This window comes from Sparus aurata, chromosome 18 (genome assembly GCF_900880675.1).
Source record: "Sparus aurata chromosome 18, fSpaAur1.1, whole genome shotgun sequence".
NCBI lineage: Eukaryota > Metazoa > Chordata > Actinopteri > Spariformes > Sparidae > Sparus > Sparus aurata.
The window spans coordinates 36,885,807-36,902,643 of NC_044204.1; the positions used below are offsets into that span (position 1 = coordinate 36,885,807).

At 40.0% G+C, this 16,837-nt stretch overlaps 1 protein-coding gene across 3 annotated transcripts in view; it reads right to left on the minus strand.

Moving 5' to 3' along the window:
- Positions 1 to 16,837, minus strand: part of LOC115568807 (fibroblast growth factor 18-like) — a 56,412-nt gene that overhangs the window by 30,760 nt on the left and 8,815 nt on the right. For all 3 annotated transcript variants that reach the window (XM_030396411.1, XM_030396409.1, XM_030396410.1), the window contains exon 8: positions 14,961 to 15,059. In XM_030396411.1, the coding sequence (XP_030252271.1) occupies positions 14,961 to 15,059 (99 nt within the window). The remainder of the gene's footprint in view (positions 1 to 14,960; positions 15,060 to 16,837) is intronic.

The following is a 16,837-nucleotide window of genomic DNA, read 5'->3' on the forward strand; positions in this document are numbered from 1 at the left end:
ACCGCTAGCACTAATGTTAGCGACACAGCTGAGCCAGCACACCATGGAGCAAGACAGGACAGGAATATGAGCAGGAGGAGGATGAAGAGGTAGACATGGATAACTGCGTGACCGTAAGACACATTTTTATTATGGAGCGGCCGGCTCTGATGAGTTATTGATTTGTTTTAATATTATTATTATTGAGTTGTTTATAGCATGGGAATTTACGTTCACCGCTGGTGGGTGAAAATGCCAGGGCCGTTTTTTGTTCCCAGTCCGTCACTGACAATGACCATAGCTGCAATCTACTGTACCTTCTTCCCTCTATTGAATTTAGAGGGACAACAATGTGTGTAATCATGGCTGGTTTGCAGCTGTTTATGTATTTAAAGTTGTAATGCACACTACATTGCCAAAGCTGCAAGTTTTTAAATTTAGAAAAAAAAAATCAAAAGCAAATTATACAGTACAGATGATTCACTGTGGTTGAAACATTATTCAATCCATCCCTCACACACACACCCTCACACACACCCTCACACACACACACACACACACACACACACACACACACACACAGACTTGAGGCTTTTAATAAGGCAGATGGTAGAACAAGCTGGTTTTATACAACACAAACTGGTCGTTCTGTGCTTCAGTCACACGTTCTTCATAGGGGGGACAACCACACTCACAAAAACAAAACACACCTGTTCTCAGAGCACAATCTCACACACACACACACACACACACACACAAAGGTTGAAGAGATCGTCCTCTGATGTTTATGACTGAGAACACACTGTCATGACTGTCCTGTGCCATATCGTGTGACTGCTGGATTAGAGAAAAGGGCGATATTTCCCTAATGGCCTAATGTTGTGTTTGGCTGCTGCCACATGTAGGGAAGTGATACCTGCTGTCTCACATGTACAGAACACCTGCCTTGTCCCTGCGTGGTCTAACTCTTATAGTAAGGCAGTTACACTAACAGAGTAAGAAGAACCATATGAGGGTAAGTTCACCCAAATTACTGAAGAAACAGCTCACTTACATGTCGTGGTATCTGGCCATGCAGACAGTTTAATTTGTCCAAAGATGTCCGTTTCTAATTTCTGCCCCCATCAAAAACCATCAAAATGAAAATGAAGAAATCGCTTTGGAGGCCAGGAGGAAACGGGAGGAGAAGAGTCTCCGCTGGTGTGCTGCTGCTCGTGTGTCATTCCCCCCCCTGTGTCGCTGTACTCTGGCCCTTATAACACCTCCGCCCACTCCAGAGCCCCGATTCCGCTCAGGTGTGCTCAGCTAACGGGGGAGGAGCGCTACCTGCAAGAGAAAGAAACACAGGGAAGAGAGAGAGAGAAACGCACACCCGCCCCACGTAACAATCATTTTCATTGGAACTACATTTTTATTCTAAGAATCCTTCCTGGTGAGAACGGTAATGATCTGTGCATTATCCAGAGTACTGAAGATTTCGACAGTCACGTTGGTGTCGAGACAAGATGCCACGAGAAGTTATTTTTTGTTGCTTCGGGGAATGCACCAGGTTGAGTGTTGTGTTCAACCCAATCACCAGAATAAATCTTTACAATTCTTTATGTTCAAGTTCCAACTTTTGTGGTTTAGGCACAAAAACTACTCGGTTAGGGTTGGGAAAATCACTTAACGTAATGTTTTTACATTTTCTGTTCTTCCTTCTTGTTTTAACTCACCTTACATGAGGCTTCCTTGTGTTAGGCTTGAGTGTTGGGTGTTTATTCTGTAACATTGTATTACTGAGTTTCCTGCTTTAGCTGGATTGTCAGAGCACTTTGTAAACTATGTTTTAAATGTGCTACATCAATGAAGTTGATCATATATACTACATACTTTTGCCTGAGCTATCGGACCCTGTTACCACAACCTCAGCCAGGAAATATATCATTAAAAATAGTAGCTTCACACATAGACAAGTAGAAACCACCAACTTCCTGCTATGAAAGTCAGCTCATATGCATGAATTTGAACATGATTTGACAGGTATTGTAGAAATATTGAAAAACATAGGTAGAAAAACAAAGAAATACTTACGAGAAAGTTTTTCTTTCGTGGATTTCTTTTCCTTTTTCCGTTTAAACAACCAAATATTGTATGATGGCAGAAATAACGCAAAGTAAACAGACAACGGGCACTAAGAGGTTGAACTGGAGGACAAGTCCAACATCAAGAAAACTTAAATGAACATCTTCTTTCTCAATGCCAAATATAACTTAAAACCTTTCTAACCTGCCTCTGTGGCTGTTTCCTCTAGATATCCGTCTTCTCTGGGATCTACCACCTGACTGATGCTCATCTTATTGGATATTAGTTTCTCAAATGGAATTAATCTCTTTAAGTGTCAATAATCAATAATAGTCAATAATTTTTTCCACCAATGAGGTACCCAGGCAACTTGCAGGTTGGCCATTCTGTACATAAATGTGTGTGTGAGAGAGCTTCTTTGGTGTGACTCTGTGTCAATACCTCCAGGCTGGTTCAGTCAAACCCTGGACTGGAATTCAAGTGTACCACGAAGGGGGGATTTCCACGTGCCTCTCAGTCGTCTTGTTTGGAACATAAAATTGTGCGTCATCCCGCGGCTGCATCCGCTAGTGCGCCTCACTTCCTCGTGGCTACGGGGCAAAAAGTATTCAGCTGGCAGTGAAGTAATGCCTGACTCACCCTTCAGGTAAGAGCTTAATCAATTTATATCATGATGAAGTCTTGCTTTGAAGTCAACGCCTGGACTTCAGTGCCGCCCAGTGGCGTCAGCAAACAAAAGTGATTACAATTAAAGGAAAAATTCACATTTTTACTAGGATGTCTAAAAACTATTTCAGCCAGAAAAAGTTCAGCCACAGCTTATATGAGGTTTCAATCAAGTCAAGTGGGTGTTTTCCAACTCTAGTCTTCTCTGTATGACACAACCTTTGTGTTACAATCCTTGTGTCGCAGCTCAGTTTCTGTTGAAACACAAAAAGACACCAACTTCTAACGTCTAACTCAAGAAAGCTGAAGCTTGTTATTATCGTAATGTGAACTTTAAAAGAAAGTTTTGCGCAGAGCAATGAGGCTGGAAATACACCTGACAGTTAACAATAGTGGCTCGGACTGAACCACAAACCTAGAGCGTCACGATTTGACGACCTGGGAATGAGACTCAACTATTTTACTCCACCTTTGGCTGTCTGATTGTTTTAGCTGTACTTGTACATACAGATGAGTACTTCCATTTATAGCTAAACATACTTTGAGTTCACTGTATATTTTGTATGCAAAAATCGTAATTCGTGAGGTCACTTGACTGCCTAAAGCTGTTAAATAAATGCAGTGACTCAAGTATTTGAGTCAAAGTACTTTGTTACATTCCGTCTCTATCAAAAACGTCCCAGATCATCAAGCAGCATGTCCGCTCATGTCGGTCACTTTTGTCCCTCACAGCACGGACACGGTTGAAAAAACACCAGCTGAGTTTATGTTGAAACACAGCTGGTGCCTGCTCAGGCCTGTGAGAGCTGACCAATCAGAGCAGACTGGGCTTTTCGGAAGGGGGTTCTTAAAGAGATAAAGGGTGAATAAAGGTGCTGCAGGAATGGAAATTTTAATATTATAATATCATGCCACACTACATTTGTTAATATTAAAGCCATTCTAGTTGACACCCAAAATAAAATTATGAACCCAAAAATCCACAAAATATGGGATCTTAAAATAGTTTAGCAGACTTTTATTTTTCCTTGGTCTACAGATAAAAAACTTCTTGGGACTCAAAACCAGCTGGGATTCACTTTATTCAGGGAAATATTACAGGTAAGATAAAAAAAAAATAGAAATGGATGGATATGTTCATCTCGACAAATCATGAATGAATGTCCACCATCAGCAATCATGCACTAACTAATCAATAAAATTTGACTAAACAGACAAAATGCACTTTCTATCAACATGTTGAGGCGGCCCAACCATCATTTTCTCTTATCAACACAGATTTCACAATAGTACAGGGTTACAATTTAATTTGCATTGACATATGCAGGAGATATAAACCTCGTTTCTCGTCAGCTCAAAGTGAAGGTGCCTTTAGACTTAGAGACTTAGACTTCTCTTTATTGATCCTTTTGGGATGACTCCCACAAGGAAATTGAATTAAGCACATACTGATGTTTCACAGCAGGTATTTCAGATCATAGACACGCGGCAATATTATGGATAAATGAAATACAGAAGGGATCATTCAATCAATACTGTATCAATCATAGATACATCTCAGATCTACTTAGTCTGATGCAATAATAGATATTTACTAAAAGAATAATTAAAAAAAGAAGATTTCATACTTAACGCCGTTCTAAACTCAACATTCTGCAGTCTAGTAGCCTTTTAGGTAGCAGTTACATTACAGTGTTGGATGCACATTTTATTGTCAAAAGCCAAATTTGAAAAAACAAATAAGCAAATTGTATTTGTTATTACCAAAGTGTCTAAAAAATAATGACAAAGATCATCTTTTTTTTCTACATGGACATATGTTGCTAATTGAAAATTCCTCACAATCAAATGAGGAAAACTAATGTCAGGTTAACACAAACAGTATTTTAACATTTAGAGAGGGGTTATATACTCAACATAAAACATTTCTACACCAAACTAAAACATTTCAAATAAAGATCATGACAACAGATCCAAGCTGCCAAACCAGCTATTAGCTGGGGCGGATTAAGCACAGACACAAATCTAATTGTTCAGCTGCCATGCTTGTTAATAAATGCAAGAGATCTATTCACAGAGAAGAGTTCATTAAGTTTGATATGAGGGGAATATTAAAAATCATTGAAGGACTCATACACAAGCCAAAGATGGCAACCTGCTCCTACTGAAACTTTACAAGCAGGACATCACAGATACTTAAAATGTAATGCCTAGATCGATTATCAGGGTGACTTTCATGACCTAAGTTTAACTGTAGAGTTTCAAATATCCTTTAGAGACAACATTAAGGTTGGACTTAGCTATTTGATGGGTTAAAGATGGTACCCAACTGCCAACATTTGGCTCATAAAAGGCATTATACAGGATCATAAACACATAAGCACTGAGCAAGTGTAGCTTATTGTCACCAGAGCACTGACATACACGAGTGCAAACAATTATGGGGCTGAGTACTTCATGAGGTTTCTGTAAATGACGTCATGTCGCTCTGATGTAATTTTCTGATGTATACCTTATGATTATGTTGTAATAAATAAGATAATCCATGTTCATCACATGCTTGTGCTCTGTGTTTAGTGCATTAGAGCACATTGACATACAGTAAAAAACAGCGTCGCTGACACATCGTAAAAAACCTCCTGGAGCTCGTTAACAATCTATTAGCCTTGTTTTTAACATTTTGTATGTAATGTATTTACTATAAAGAAAAACATTTGAGTCGGGCCAGCTGTAGTTGGTTTTATAGAGATCATTATACTCTCATGAACACTTTTGATACTCTCTCTCACTCTCTCACTCTGTCTCTCTCTCTCTCACTCTCTCACACTCTCACTCTCACTCTCTCTCTCACTCTCACTCTCTCTCTCTCTCTCTGTCTCTCTCTGTCTCTCTCTCTCTCTCTCTCTCTCTCTCTCTCTCTCTCTCTCTCTCTCTCTCTCTCTCTCTCTCTCTCTCTCTCTCTCTCTCTCACTCACTCACTCACTCACTCACTCACTCACTCACTCACTCATAATGACAGACATAAATAGCTGGATATGAATTGACACTCCCAAAAAAATGCTTTTTGAAACGGGTCCAGTCAGCAGGTTTGTAATATGTTCAGGCTCTCTGGGTACCTAATTACATTTGTTTTGGAAATATAAAAAAAAAAAAAAAAAACATTAACAATGACACCACTCTCAGAAATGTCAGGTGTGTTTCTAGTAAAAACATGGGATGAAACATTTCTTATTTACTCAACACATTGGTTAAGAAATGAAACAGTGGTAGGGTAAAAACTGCATGTATCCATCCTTTTTTAAAGGAACTGCTTTCTTAACAGTTGAATCTTCTTCTTATCATTGCAGGAAACAAAGTGACCTTCGGTGCTGTTCGCCGAGTTGTTAAAAAATACAGTTCTGCTGCTGGAGTTTGTATGACTAATCTAAGTGTTCAATTTAAAAAACACACATTCCTGTACAATATTTATAAAGCAGACAAATAACGCTCAACTTCAGTTTTGCAAGCTAATGCCTTGTAAAGCCAAACAGAAGCTAAAGTAAGAAAACAACACTTTGGAGGAAAAAGATATTGTCAATGTCCCTTAGTATCAATGTTCTTGGTCATCTTTGTTTATACTGCTCCAATTCACACCAACTGGGACTCTGATTCATCTCAGTTTACAGTAGAGATATTTAAAGGCACATTCTGCAATATCTCCTATTACATTGTTGACTTGACGTGGACAGTGTCATGGATGTGAAATTGGAAGTTCAATTTTTGCAGTTCCAATGCAAACGTGCAAAAATATTAAGATGAATGTAAGATGTCTGCATGCTGATCTCACCTTACACAGGCAAGGAAAGGAATAGCTTCAGTAATTTGACGATTATACCACCTGCAATTGCTGACATTTTTACAGCCGTTTGATGATTTATAAGACCTTGTGTGTAGGATTTCAAAATGTCTCGCAACTTCTTCAGGAAGATATTGTTGTTAACGTCACAGATGACAACATTTCTCCCTGCTTCCAGCGTTGGGATTCTTTGATTCTCAAAGCAGATAAGTTAATAATCGGAATTTTAAAAACAAAATTAGTTGGCCCGCTGCAACATTCAGATCTCCCGCTACAGAAAGCGCCTGCTGATTCTCTGCTGTACAGGTATGCACACCGAACACATGTGCGAGTTGTTTATGTTTCAGCGGCAAAAAAAATGGCTGCAATGGCTAGCACCAAGCCTATAAGACTGGCACTGACTTCTATCTACACAGTTTGTAAGGTGTGTGGAACTCAACTTAAATACTTCGGCAACACAACTAATTTGAGAAACCACTTTGCGCGATACCACCCAGAGTTGGGAGAGAAGCAGCGACGTGTTGCAGATGGCAGCCACAGAACGACCGAGCTGGCGTAGGCACAGCTTCAACTGAACTCCGAGAGAGCGAAGCAGATTACCAAATCCATCGCAAGTTTTATTGCATTGGATTTAAGACCGTATTCAGATGTGGAGAATGTGGGTTTTCAGACAGTGGTGTTCACTCTAGAGCCAAGATATAAAATACCATCTCAGCGTGACTTCACTGACACAGCCATTCTACAGGGAAACTAAAACAGAAGGTTTGGACACTTTGATGAAAGCGGGTAGGTAAGTAGACATGAGTTAATATGAGAGCTGATACATAGGTCCATAATGTGTTGAAATGCAAGCTGCATTGATTATTGCATTGAAAGCTTTTTTACTGTTTATATAGGCTACAGTATACTGTTTTTCCCTCAGGGATATGCTCATTGACTGTAACATGAGGATTCTGTGTTCAGAGAGTCAAATCTGTTTGTGACAAAGAAAAGCCTTTTCTTTAAATATTAGAGAAGGTAATTAATCTGTAGATTTTGTTTAATGATCATCACAAAAGTAAGAAGTGATTAGCAAACTCCGAGTAACAACCTCAGATTTCATTATTTCTTTTTTTTAAATCATGCCTGGAAATGTACACAAAGAAATGTTTGCATCAAGATGCACCGATAATCGGTTTAGAATCAAATCGTTGACCTCTGAATCAGAATCGGAATCAAATTGTGAAGTGCCAAGAGATTCCCACCCCTACCTGCTTTCCTCTCTTCCATGCATCCTAACTCCTCCAGGTAAGAATCCATGGAAGACAAGCAAGACAACCCGCGAGGAAACACCTACGTTTCTCACTCTAAACTCCTTCCTCCTTCCTCTTTGATCCTTGAGATGAATTTAAGGGATTGCAAGATCTTTCCTGATTGCAGGGGGGAACGATTTCCCAGTCAAGGTAGGAAAGAGGAAGCCAGGAAGCATGGAATAAAAAAATGTGAACATTTCATATCGGATTATCTTGACCATTCCTAAAATGTCACTGAAAACAACAGGAACAATCAGGATATCTATACTGTATGTTATCAAGTCAAACGGTCAAACAGTGACTCATTTAAGAATATTCACAATCATCCTGATACTGGAAGTTAATCACAATCAGTGGTCAGATCTGATTCTTATTTATCGTCCTATCCCTATAATGAAAAGCAACCATAGACATCTGCATGTCCTAATTAGTGGTGCCATTACTTTCCTTCCCTGTAGGTGGTGATGAAGTAGACTGCTTCCCCTTGTGGAAAATCTACAGTCTGCTAAGCAGGGATAACTGAATTTGTGAGTGAATTATAAACTAGCTCCAGACTGTACTTCGCATCTACAAAAAAGAAACAATGACACCTGAATCATTAATGGCTTTACCCATTTTCAGTTCTGTTCACTAGAAGTCAGTTTCAGAAGAAATGATGACATTATAAGGCCAAGTAGGAAATCTCGCTGACTGTGCCTTTAAATGTCTTGCAGGACGCAAAACACAGAATGCTTCAAGGTGTTTTACTTCTTCTCGATCTTCAGTGTTTGTACAAAACTCCAAAGATCCTTGACCACCTGAGGAAGGTGCAGAGAGGGGAGAGAGGGGTAACAACAGAAGAGAAGAAATAAATGATAAATCATCCAAATGAAGTGCTATACAGCGTTACACACATGACTCACTATTACTCTAACATGCTTTTGTGCGTCTTGCCTGCGGGAACACTGAGTTTAGATGGGGCTGTTGGGGAACGACGAGGGGTTGGGTGGGGGCAACAGTACATACCAGAGTATATGACTAGGTGCTCCAGGTCTGACAGATCTCAGCCTTGGCTGATGAAACCAAAGCACTTCCACAGATGTTTCTACACACTGGGATCAACAAGCTCTCCCCGACCCAACTCCCCCCGCACTCCTTTCCCTGTCCAACCGGCCCTGGTGTCGCTCTAAAGAGCTTTCACCTGCTCTCAAAGCTGTACAGTTAGCATTTTATCACTATAATGCAATCACAAATGAATGTTCAAATAGCCCTTTTCAAGGGATCCCCATCTTACAGATGCCATGATACCTTACAAATACAGCTTCCTTTCAGACACAGTGCCTGAGGTAATTTATCTGTGGTGTTAATCTAAAGGCTTCTTAACCCTAACCCTTCTGGGTGATTAATTCATGCTCAGCAAAATAATGTTCAGGAGCTGTTGTTTTTCTTCTGAAATGACAAGCAGCATTAGAAAAGATTTAAGTCCTGCATTTACAAACCCCCCTTGTTTTTGAGTTGGTCAAAGGCCTTGAATGTGAAAGAGACTGGTACCATCCACATACCAACAGTCCCTTCATTAGGGCTACAAAAGACACACAATCCAGTAAATCACTGAGAAAGAGTTTGCTGTGGCAGGTATACTCCCATTCCATATCGAAAGAGCCCGCTGACACCAGCTGAATATAATTCAAAGAGAACACACTGTGCTGGAGAGTCGTTTCAGGCATAATGGACAGTGTGAGGTATGAAGACAGCGTGAGGAACAATAATGCATTCCTGGGTATCTATCATGGCAAAAAGCTCTTACAGCGACTCCAAACACCCGACAACTGGAACATTTCTAGAAAAACAAACAACTCCATATGGCTATGTTTGAGAGACAAAATGCATAGACTGCAAGAGCAAAGAAGCCAGAAATTGATATAAGTTGTACATGAGATGTAAGCATTGAAAATGTAAAAAGAAATCAAATCAAATACAAAAAGACTCACAATCATATACACAAAATATATCAAATGACTCATGATTACTTACTTTTTTGTCTGAGATTTTAAAAGAACTCTTCACGAAATTCTCGAACTTCTGCTCTGTCTTCGGTAGAGGTCTTCCCTGATGAAAAAGGCCATTAAATCATCAGCTTAACTGTGTGTCAGACATTCAATTAAGAGAGGTAATTTGCAAAAAGAGGATGACAGCCATACCTCCTTGGCCGCCGTTGACAACTTGCTCTTAATCTCATTCAGAGAGGGAGATTTAGACGGTCCGGCCTGTGGTTTGTCTTTTCCTGGGCCAGGTGTCTTAAAAAAGATCATTTCACTTAGATAAGAAATACTCAGTGCGTTTACATGACACTCAAGAAAACCGAATTACTGTGTCAGTCCGACTGTGATGGGATCTTTAAGATGCATGTATACACCTTAGTCTGACTAAAATCGGACCGGATCGGATTTCTCATAGTCGAATTAAAACACCCGGATTATTCATTGATAGTCGCATTACTCCTGCATGTATACGTTCCATCAGATTGAATCGGATTTTGCGTTCTGCGCAGGCGCAAGATTTTTCGCTCTTCGTCTGCCATCTTTCTGGAATGTCGAGGCAGCTGGTGACGCAAAGAGGTCAGCCGGAGGTGTCTCTGTTACCACTAGTTGAAATGGGTACAGCGCCACCTATTGTACGGGGTATGACATGCTCCGGCCAATAATCAGATTTTCTCACCGGCACGTATACTCGGACAATTGCAGTTGTCTGGTTGAGTAGCAGAGTCGAACTATGGCTGTAATCTGACTAAACTGTGCATGTAAACGCACTGACTGATTGATATGTCAAATACAGAGAGATATACAATGTTGCAGATAAAAAAGATAACTTAATATTAGGCTGAAATATTTCTTTTTCTGCTTTTTTGCTTTCATGTTTTATTTTTCTGATTTGAACTTCACACAAAAATTGTCAATTCTAACTCGTTGTCCTTTACTGACCAACAGCTACAGCCAGTCTGGGCTGCAGCCATATCGTGACCCATTTTGTCTGGGTCTGTGTTTACAGGCTTGGCATGTGCAACCAGCTGGAAGAAGATGAAAGCAATAGAAAGGACAACAAATTCTAGCCTAATTACACCATCTTTTTTATGTTTTACAAATACATCAGGTACAAATTATGCTTTAATTGTTTGCAAGCAAGAGAGGGCAAGCCCCGACTCGTCAATGAGTAATAGAGATTGTCAATTGTATTTTTTCCTTGATGGTAAATCCCAAATGACTAAAAAAACGTGAAAGTGCAACCAATGTTCTTATTTCTCAATAAAAGTTATTCTGGCAAATTCAATTAATGACTTCAACAATTGAAGATGACATCTATGGATAGTGGAGACTAAAACAATACAGTCACAAACAACCTTGATGCTTTTCCAGCACACAGTGAGTCCTCTGTGTTTGTGAAGATGAGAGCAGCACGAGCACGGAACCAGTAGACTCACCGGTGTGTCCAGACCAGGGCAGCTGAGGCCCCAGAGGTCCTAAATTAGTGTATGAATGTGACACAACAACAACCATATGCTGTGACTGCATGTTGCACAAGCCACAGAGCTTGTCCCTACATGCAAAGTCAGTGTGGAATCCAGTGAAATTGCAGGGTTTCATTGATAGCTAGAGACGCATTTAAAAGAAGAGGAAGCCATGAAAAAAGCAGCTCTTTACCCTTTGAATCAGAGATAAACCAACCCTCATGAGCAGACGGATAGCTGTCGTGTAATTGAATTTCTATCTGGTTGTAAACAGGTTTGGTCAGGTTTTCTACTTGATGGTCTGTCCTGAGTAACAATTTTCAACAAGGATTACCCAAGAATATTCAAAGCTATGACTTGGGACGACGACAACATAGGCTGTCATACTTTCCTGAAACTTGTCATCATTATTTACTTGTCAGCCCAACATTGCGTTGAATGTGCAGTTTTAGCACCCTTGTAATTAGTAGCTTTAGTACGCCACATCATAGACATGTACATTATGGCTCAAACCACTGTACATGGTCTTGACTTTGGGTAATCAAGATGTAGGCGAAAGTGCAGGTCACCATTCTGCATTTAGGAACAGATTAGTGGAATCAAAAAGCAGGTTTCTTAATTTCCCCAGTTCTTGTACAACTGGAGGGGATTCGGTTTTAAAGCCAACTTCCATACCTGATGGTACATTTTTTTTTGGATAAAAGCATTCAACAGTCACCATGTGTTACTACTTGATACTTCAAACACCTTTAGGACCTCCAGGCTTTGAAAACAAGTGCAAGACTTGAAATGGTTAAAAACAGGTGGAATGATCTTGACAAAATAAATTCCCTCTCAGGTTTGAAAAATGCAATTATATGTCCCTGTCCCCAAGAGATCAGCATTTTATGGCGCAGATCAAAAGGTATAAAATGAAGAAAACCTTGACACACACATACCTCACTTCAGAAAAAAAGAGCACATATGCTGCTGGCCCACAGCCAGACAAATGCACTACGTATTTATTCTTTATGGGCAGCTCTGTACTTCCAAAGGACAGCTGTGGACCTGAAACAGCTGATAAACACACAAAGCCAGCAAGCTTTTTCATCTGGGCCAGAGTCTGATTACAGATGCCATGAGACATGGAACTTAATCACAAGCACGCTATCATTTGATGCAACCTCTTGTCTTCAATCCAGTGCAAACACATGGTTGTGACACCTTTTCTCATCAGGTCTGTCCGGGGATGGTAATTGTCATTTGTCGGAATGTCTGGGGAAAATTTCAGGCCACTGGGAACTGTGAAACAACTTGTATATGCAAGTAAAGGGGCTGGTCTTCTGGACATTTTTCAAGCAAAACAAGTCCAATCCATAGAATCATAGTTATAAGCAAACATCCTTGCACTCACGGGAAAAGTAAATAAGCGCTAACAAGACATGCACCTGCTCTAACACATGTCAATCAGTCGCTAAAACAATGACTCATACCCTTTTGAGATTAGCCTGAGCGGAGTGGTTAACAACTTTACGACTCTGACGTGTGCTCGAAGGCATCAACTTCTTCTCCAAACCCATCAATCAAAAGACACCAGCTGCAAGATAAAGTTACTTCAGATCAGCACAACTCGAGTTAGCTGGTTCTCATGTCGAGCCTCTTATGCAAGAAGGTGCAGCTACATGCTGGGCTGAGAGAGGCGAGAACTGCGGCACTGGCAACAGATCTGACAAGCCAATCTAATGACCAGTCACCTGCATTTAGTAAAGAAAAAACAGACATCCACGCCCGCTTCCTTGCTCCTCAGGGGCATCTGGAAGCGCAAGCTGCACCAGACATCAAACGCTGGTAATGAGAGCAATTGGGAAAAGGTGTGTCCAGGAAGTGAGGGGTGTGAAGAGGTTGTAGCGAGCGAACAGTTGTTGTGCATAAGTGGAGAGGGGATGGGGGCAGTTCAAGCTCCATGGGCCAGAAAGTTAAACTGGCGGGATGGTTTCAGCACTTCAGCTGCCCGTCAGCTAATCCCCCAGAGCATTTCAAGAGCCACTGTGTTATGTCTGGACAACGGCCACTACAGAATTAGCTGCACTCTCCCACACACGAGAACGCTGGCCCTGAGGGGAATCGCTTTCTCGCCTTAGGAATTTAGCAATCCTGCGGCTCCGTTTAACATGATGAGAATTACACAGCTTTCTTTCAAGACGACAGACGTGAGGTGACAATGTTCTTATGTGCAAGTGACATAGTCTGCCTTAAACATAAGTCATGTCTTATCAAATCCAGTCAACAGTCAGTTTTAACACTGTAACAATTTGTAAAGACAGCTGCTTGCGGATTTGTATTCCCTCATGTGTATGTGTGTTACAAGGGGCTGGGGGGGCATCAAAGGTGGCTGCAACACAAGATGGTGGGGTCAGGCCAAGGGGTCGCGGGTTTAAACCTTGCCCCAGGAAACCAGTTTAGAGGTCAGGTGTGTTTGCTTAAAGAGAGGCAGAGTTCAAGCTTTGGGTTTGAGAGGCGGCCGTCCAACACATTCCATCCAAGAAATCAACTATCAGGTTGAGCTAATTGCAATGTGCTTTTATCACATTCCATGGAGGTGGAATAGGAAGGTCTTTGTTTTAATTGTGCCATAATTACCACTATTCAACACACCTTGTGTCTTCTCAGGTTTCAGCAGAAATTAGGGTTGTGCAGGATGGGAAAAAAAAAATAAAAGAATAATAATAATAGTGATTATTTTTACAAATATGATTGCAATATGATTCAAAATTAATGGTAACAATCATTTTTGCATCCTGATTTCATTTTCACTTAAACGTAAGCTCTTGTTGATGTGACATTTGTTGAAAATTCATTTGAATGCCATTTTGTCATCGCTTCACCTTTATCAATTTTGACAACATTTGGGGATTAACTGTGCAGCCTTACATAAATAATTGAACACAAAAAGATCAACTTGTTTGGTCCAGTTTCTTTTGTTTAAAAAAAGAAAAAGAAAAAAAGCACTACATTATGTATTGCATTTTGATTGCAGGCCTCATCAGGCTACTTTCTTTATCCATCATTCTTTTGCACGGGTGTCATTAAGAATAGATTTGTGGATGTATATGCAGATTTTTATTAGTCAAACAGATAATATTCTGGCTGTCTAAACAAATCAAGGTAAATTATAATTATTCATTATTCATACAACTTTGTAAATAATGTAGAAAAACAAAAGTAAGGGGCCTTGGATGGCGAGTAAGATGGGAATTTTGCATGGAGGAGGGACCTTTGGCATTAGTTGACCATAAGACCTTTTGTACAGTGTAATGTGTTAACTAAGGATGCACTGATGTGAAATACTAAGCCGATACCTATGTTCAAAATAACTATTTGTATTGTAATTTGTTATTTATTCTCCCTTTTCTACCAGGGATAAATAGGAAATCATCATTTGAATATAACTCAACTGCTTTAAAGTCACTCTCCTTGTTACACTACCTTTGAAATGGCAAATATGAGATCACAGAAATTTACAAAACAACCTTAAATATAATCTTCTTTCACACAGGCCGACAGCAGTCAACAAGATAAAGTTGGTGCATCCCTTATGTTAATTTTTTAAGTAACTAACCACAAGACAATAAAACTGAGCAGGTGATAAAGCCTTTCCTACCTTCGTCTGTGGTCTGACAGCTGATCCTGATGGTTTTCCTGCAGGGCCGTTTTCTTTCACTGGAATCTTGTTAGGTTTCTTTCCTGAAAACTCGAAGCTCTGAGAAAGAAAGCCAACCAAAATTTGTAAATAAGGCATCCCTTTACTGAACAATAGGTTTTCAGTGCTAAAGTAAAAACAATAAGAACAAGAACACCATGTATTTCCATTATTCTTTATATTAAAAGCTCATATACTGTATGAATTGGAATTGATCATAAATCACATTTGATCACAGTTTAAAAAAACAAAGGTATGATGACAGCAGGGGGCAGCATACTGAAGCTACAAACAGGAAAACATTTGGTCAAGGCTCCATGAAAAACTCTGAAGAAACCAACGATCACATTACATTCTGTATATACTGTGGTAATAAACCTTTTTTTTGTCAGCTAGTTCTAAACTCTTAATATTTGTTTCTTTTTACCAATGCATGACACATACACCGTTTGAGGCTCTAGCAGTTGTGTTGTGTTGTTCTGAAAACTCCCATATCAAAGTGCTTATTGCCATGCCTCTTTAATAGATGACAAATTATAATTGGCATGAACCGTAATGTGAACCACATTGGTATAAGTGCTTGCAATTGTGGTTAATTTTCTTCAGAGTCTTTGGTCATGAGGTGTTCATGTTGTTTGCTCTCCCCCGGTAAGTTCATATCAATGTTACAAGCGCAGACTGTTTAAAAAGCATTTTAACCAATGAAGACAAAAACTGCAGAACAACAAGGACAATACTCTATGTAATTTCAAAAGCGAAAGGAGTAGTGGCAGTCCTAATGGTAAAATATTATCAATTAATTATGGTTATGTATCTCAGCAAAAAGGCTTCTCTGTCTACTAAAAACATAACTGCAAGGGCCTGCAACCAAAACTGAAATTATCTCCACGCAGCCACGCTACATGAAATTACAGAGGAAGCACTAGACATACTTGGTAATTTGTCACTGATCAGATACTTAGTACCCCAATAACCTGTCATTGTTCTTCTCCGCACTGGAGGCCTTCCCGTCAAGTTTCCATTGCTCTCAGTCACCTGTGTAATTACCTTGTAATAGCCGAGGCAAGTACCTGCATTTCCTGAGCACCAACCCTTTCTTCGCAATCACTGGTATTCACTTTGGAATGGGCTAGAAGTGTAATTGCCTGTGTTGACATAACTGCTACAAGGCAATTACACATGTTATTCCCTCGAGCAATGCCTGGTAATACAAAATGTTGTAAGACTGTTCCAGTGTGGTTGCAAAGGGGTTTTTTTTCCAAACAGAGGGATACTGATACACGACCAACAGATTCAAGTATAGAATGTGTGCTTTCTTCAAACCTTTCATAGATGAAACTGAGTGTATGTGATTGGCATTTTAAACTCAGGATAACTACACAAGTTGATATAATTTCCCTGAGTTCTTGCCCCTCTCCTTGTCTTGTCTTTCGCAAATGATTTGAATCACTTTCCTTTTAACACAAAGTGAAGTACAACACCTGAACTCACTAGAAAGTGAGGACTTTGTTGACAATTTTTGGTACACAGTTCTCGTGTTATTCATCTGATGTTTGGAATCAAACGTTAAAGCAGCTACAAGGAACTTTTACTTAATTTTAATTCTGGTAGCCCCTGCAGACAAAATTCGTATAAGAACCACTGCCCAGTGTCTAAAGATCTTTAGAGGGTGATTGATCAAATCACCAAATGATTTGACCAATCAGCCACAACATTAAAACCACCAACACGTGACGTGAACAACATTGGTCATTTCATCACAATGCCATGTTCTACTGGGAAACCTTGGGTGCTGGCATTCATGTGACTGCCACTTGAGACGCACCACCCATCCAAAC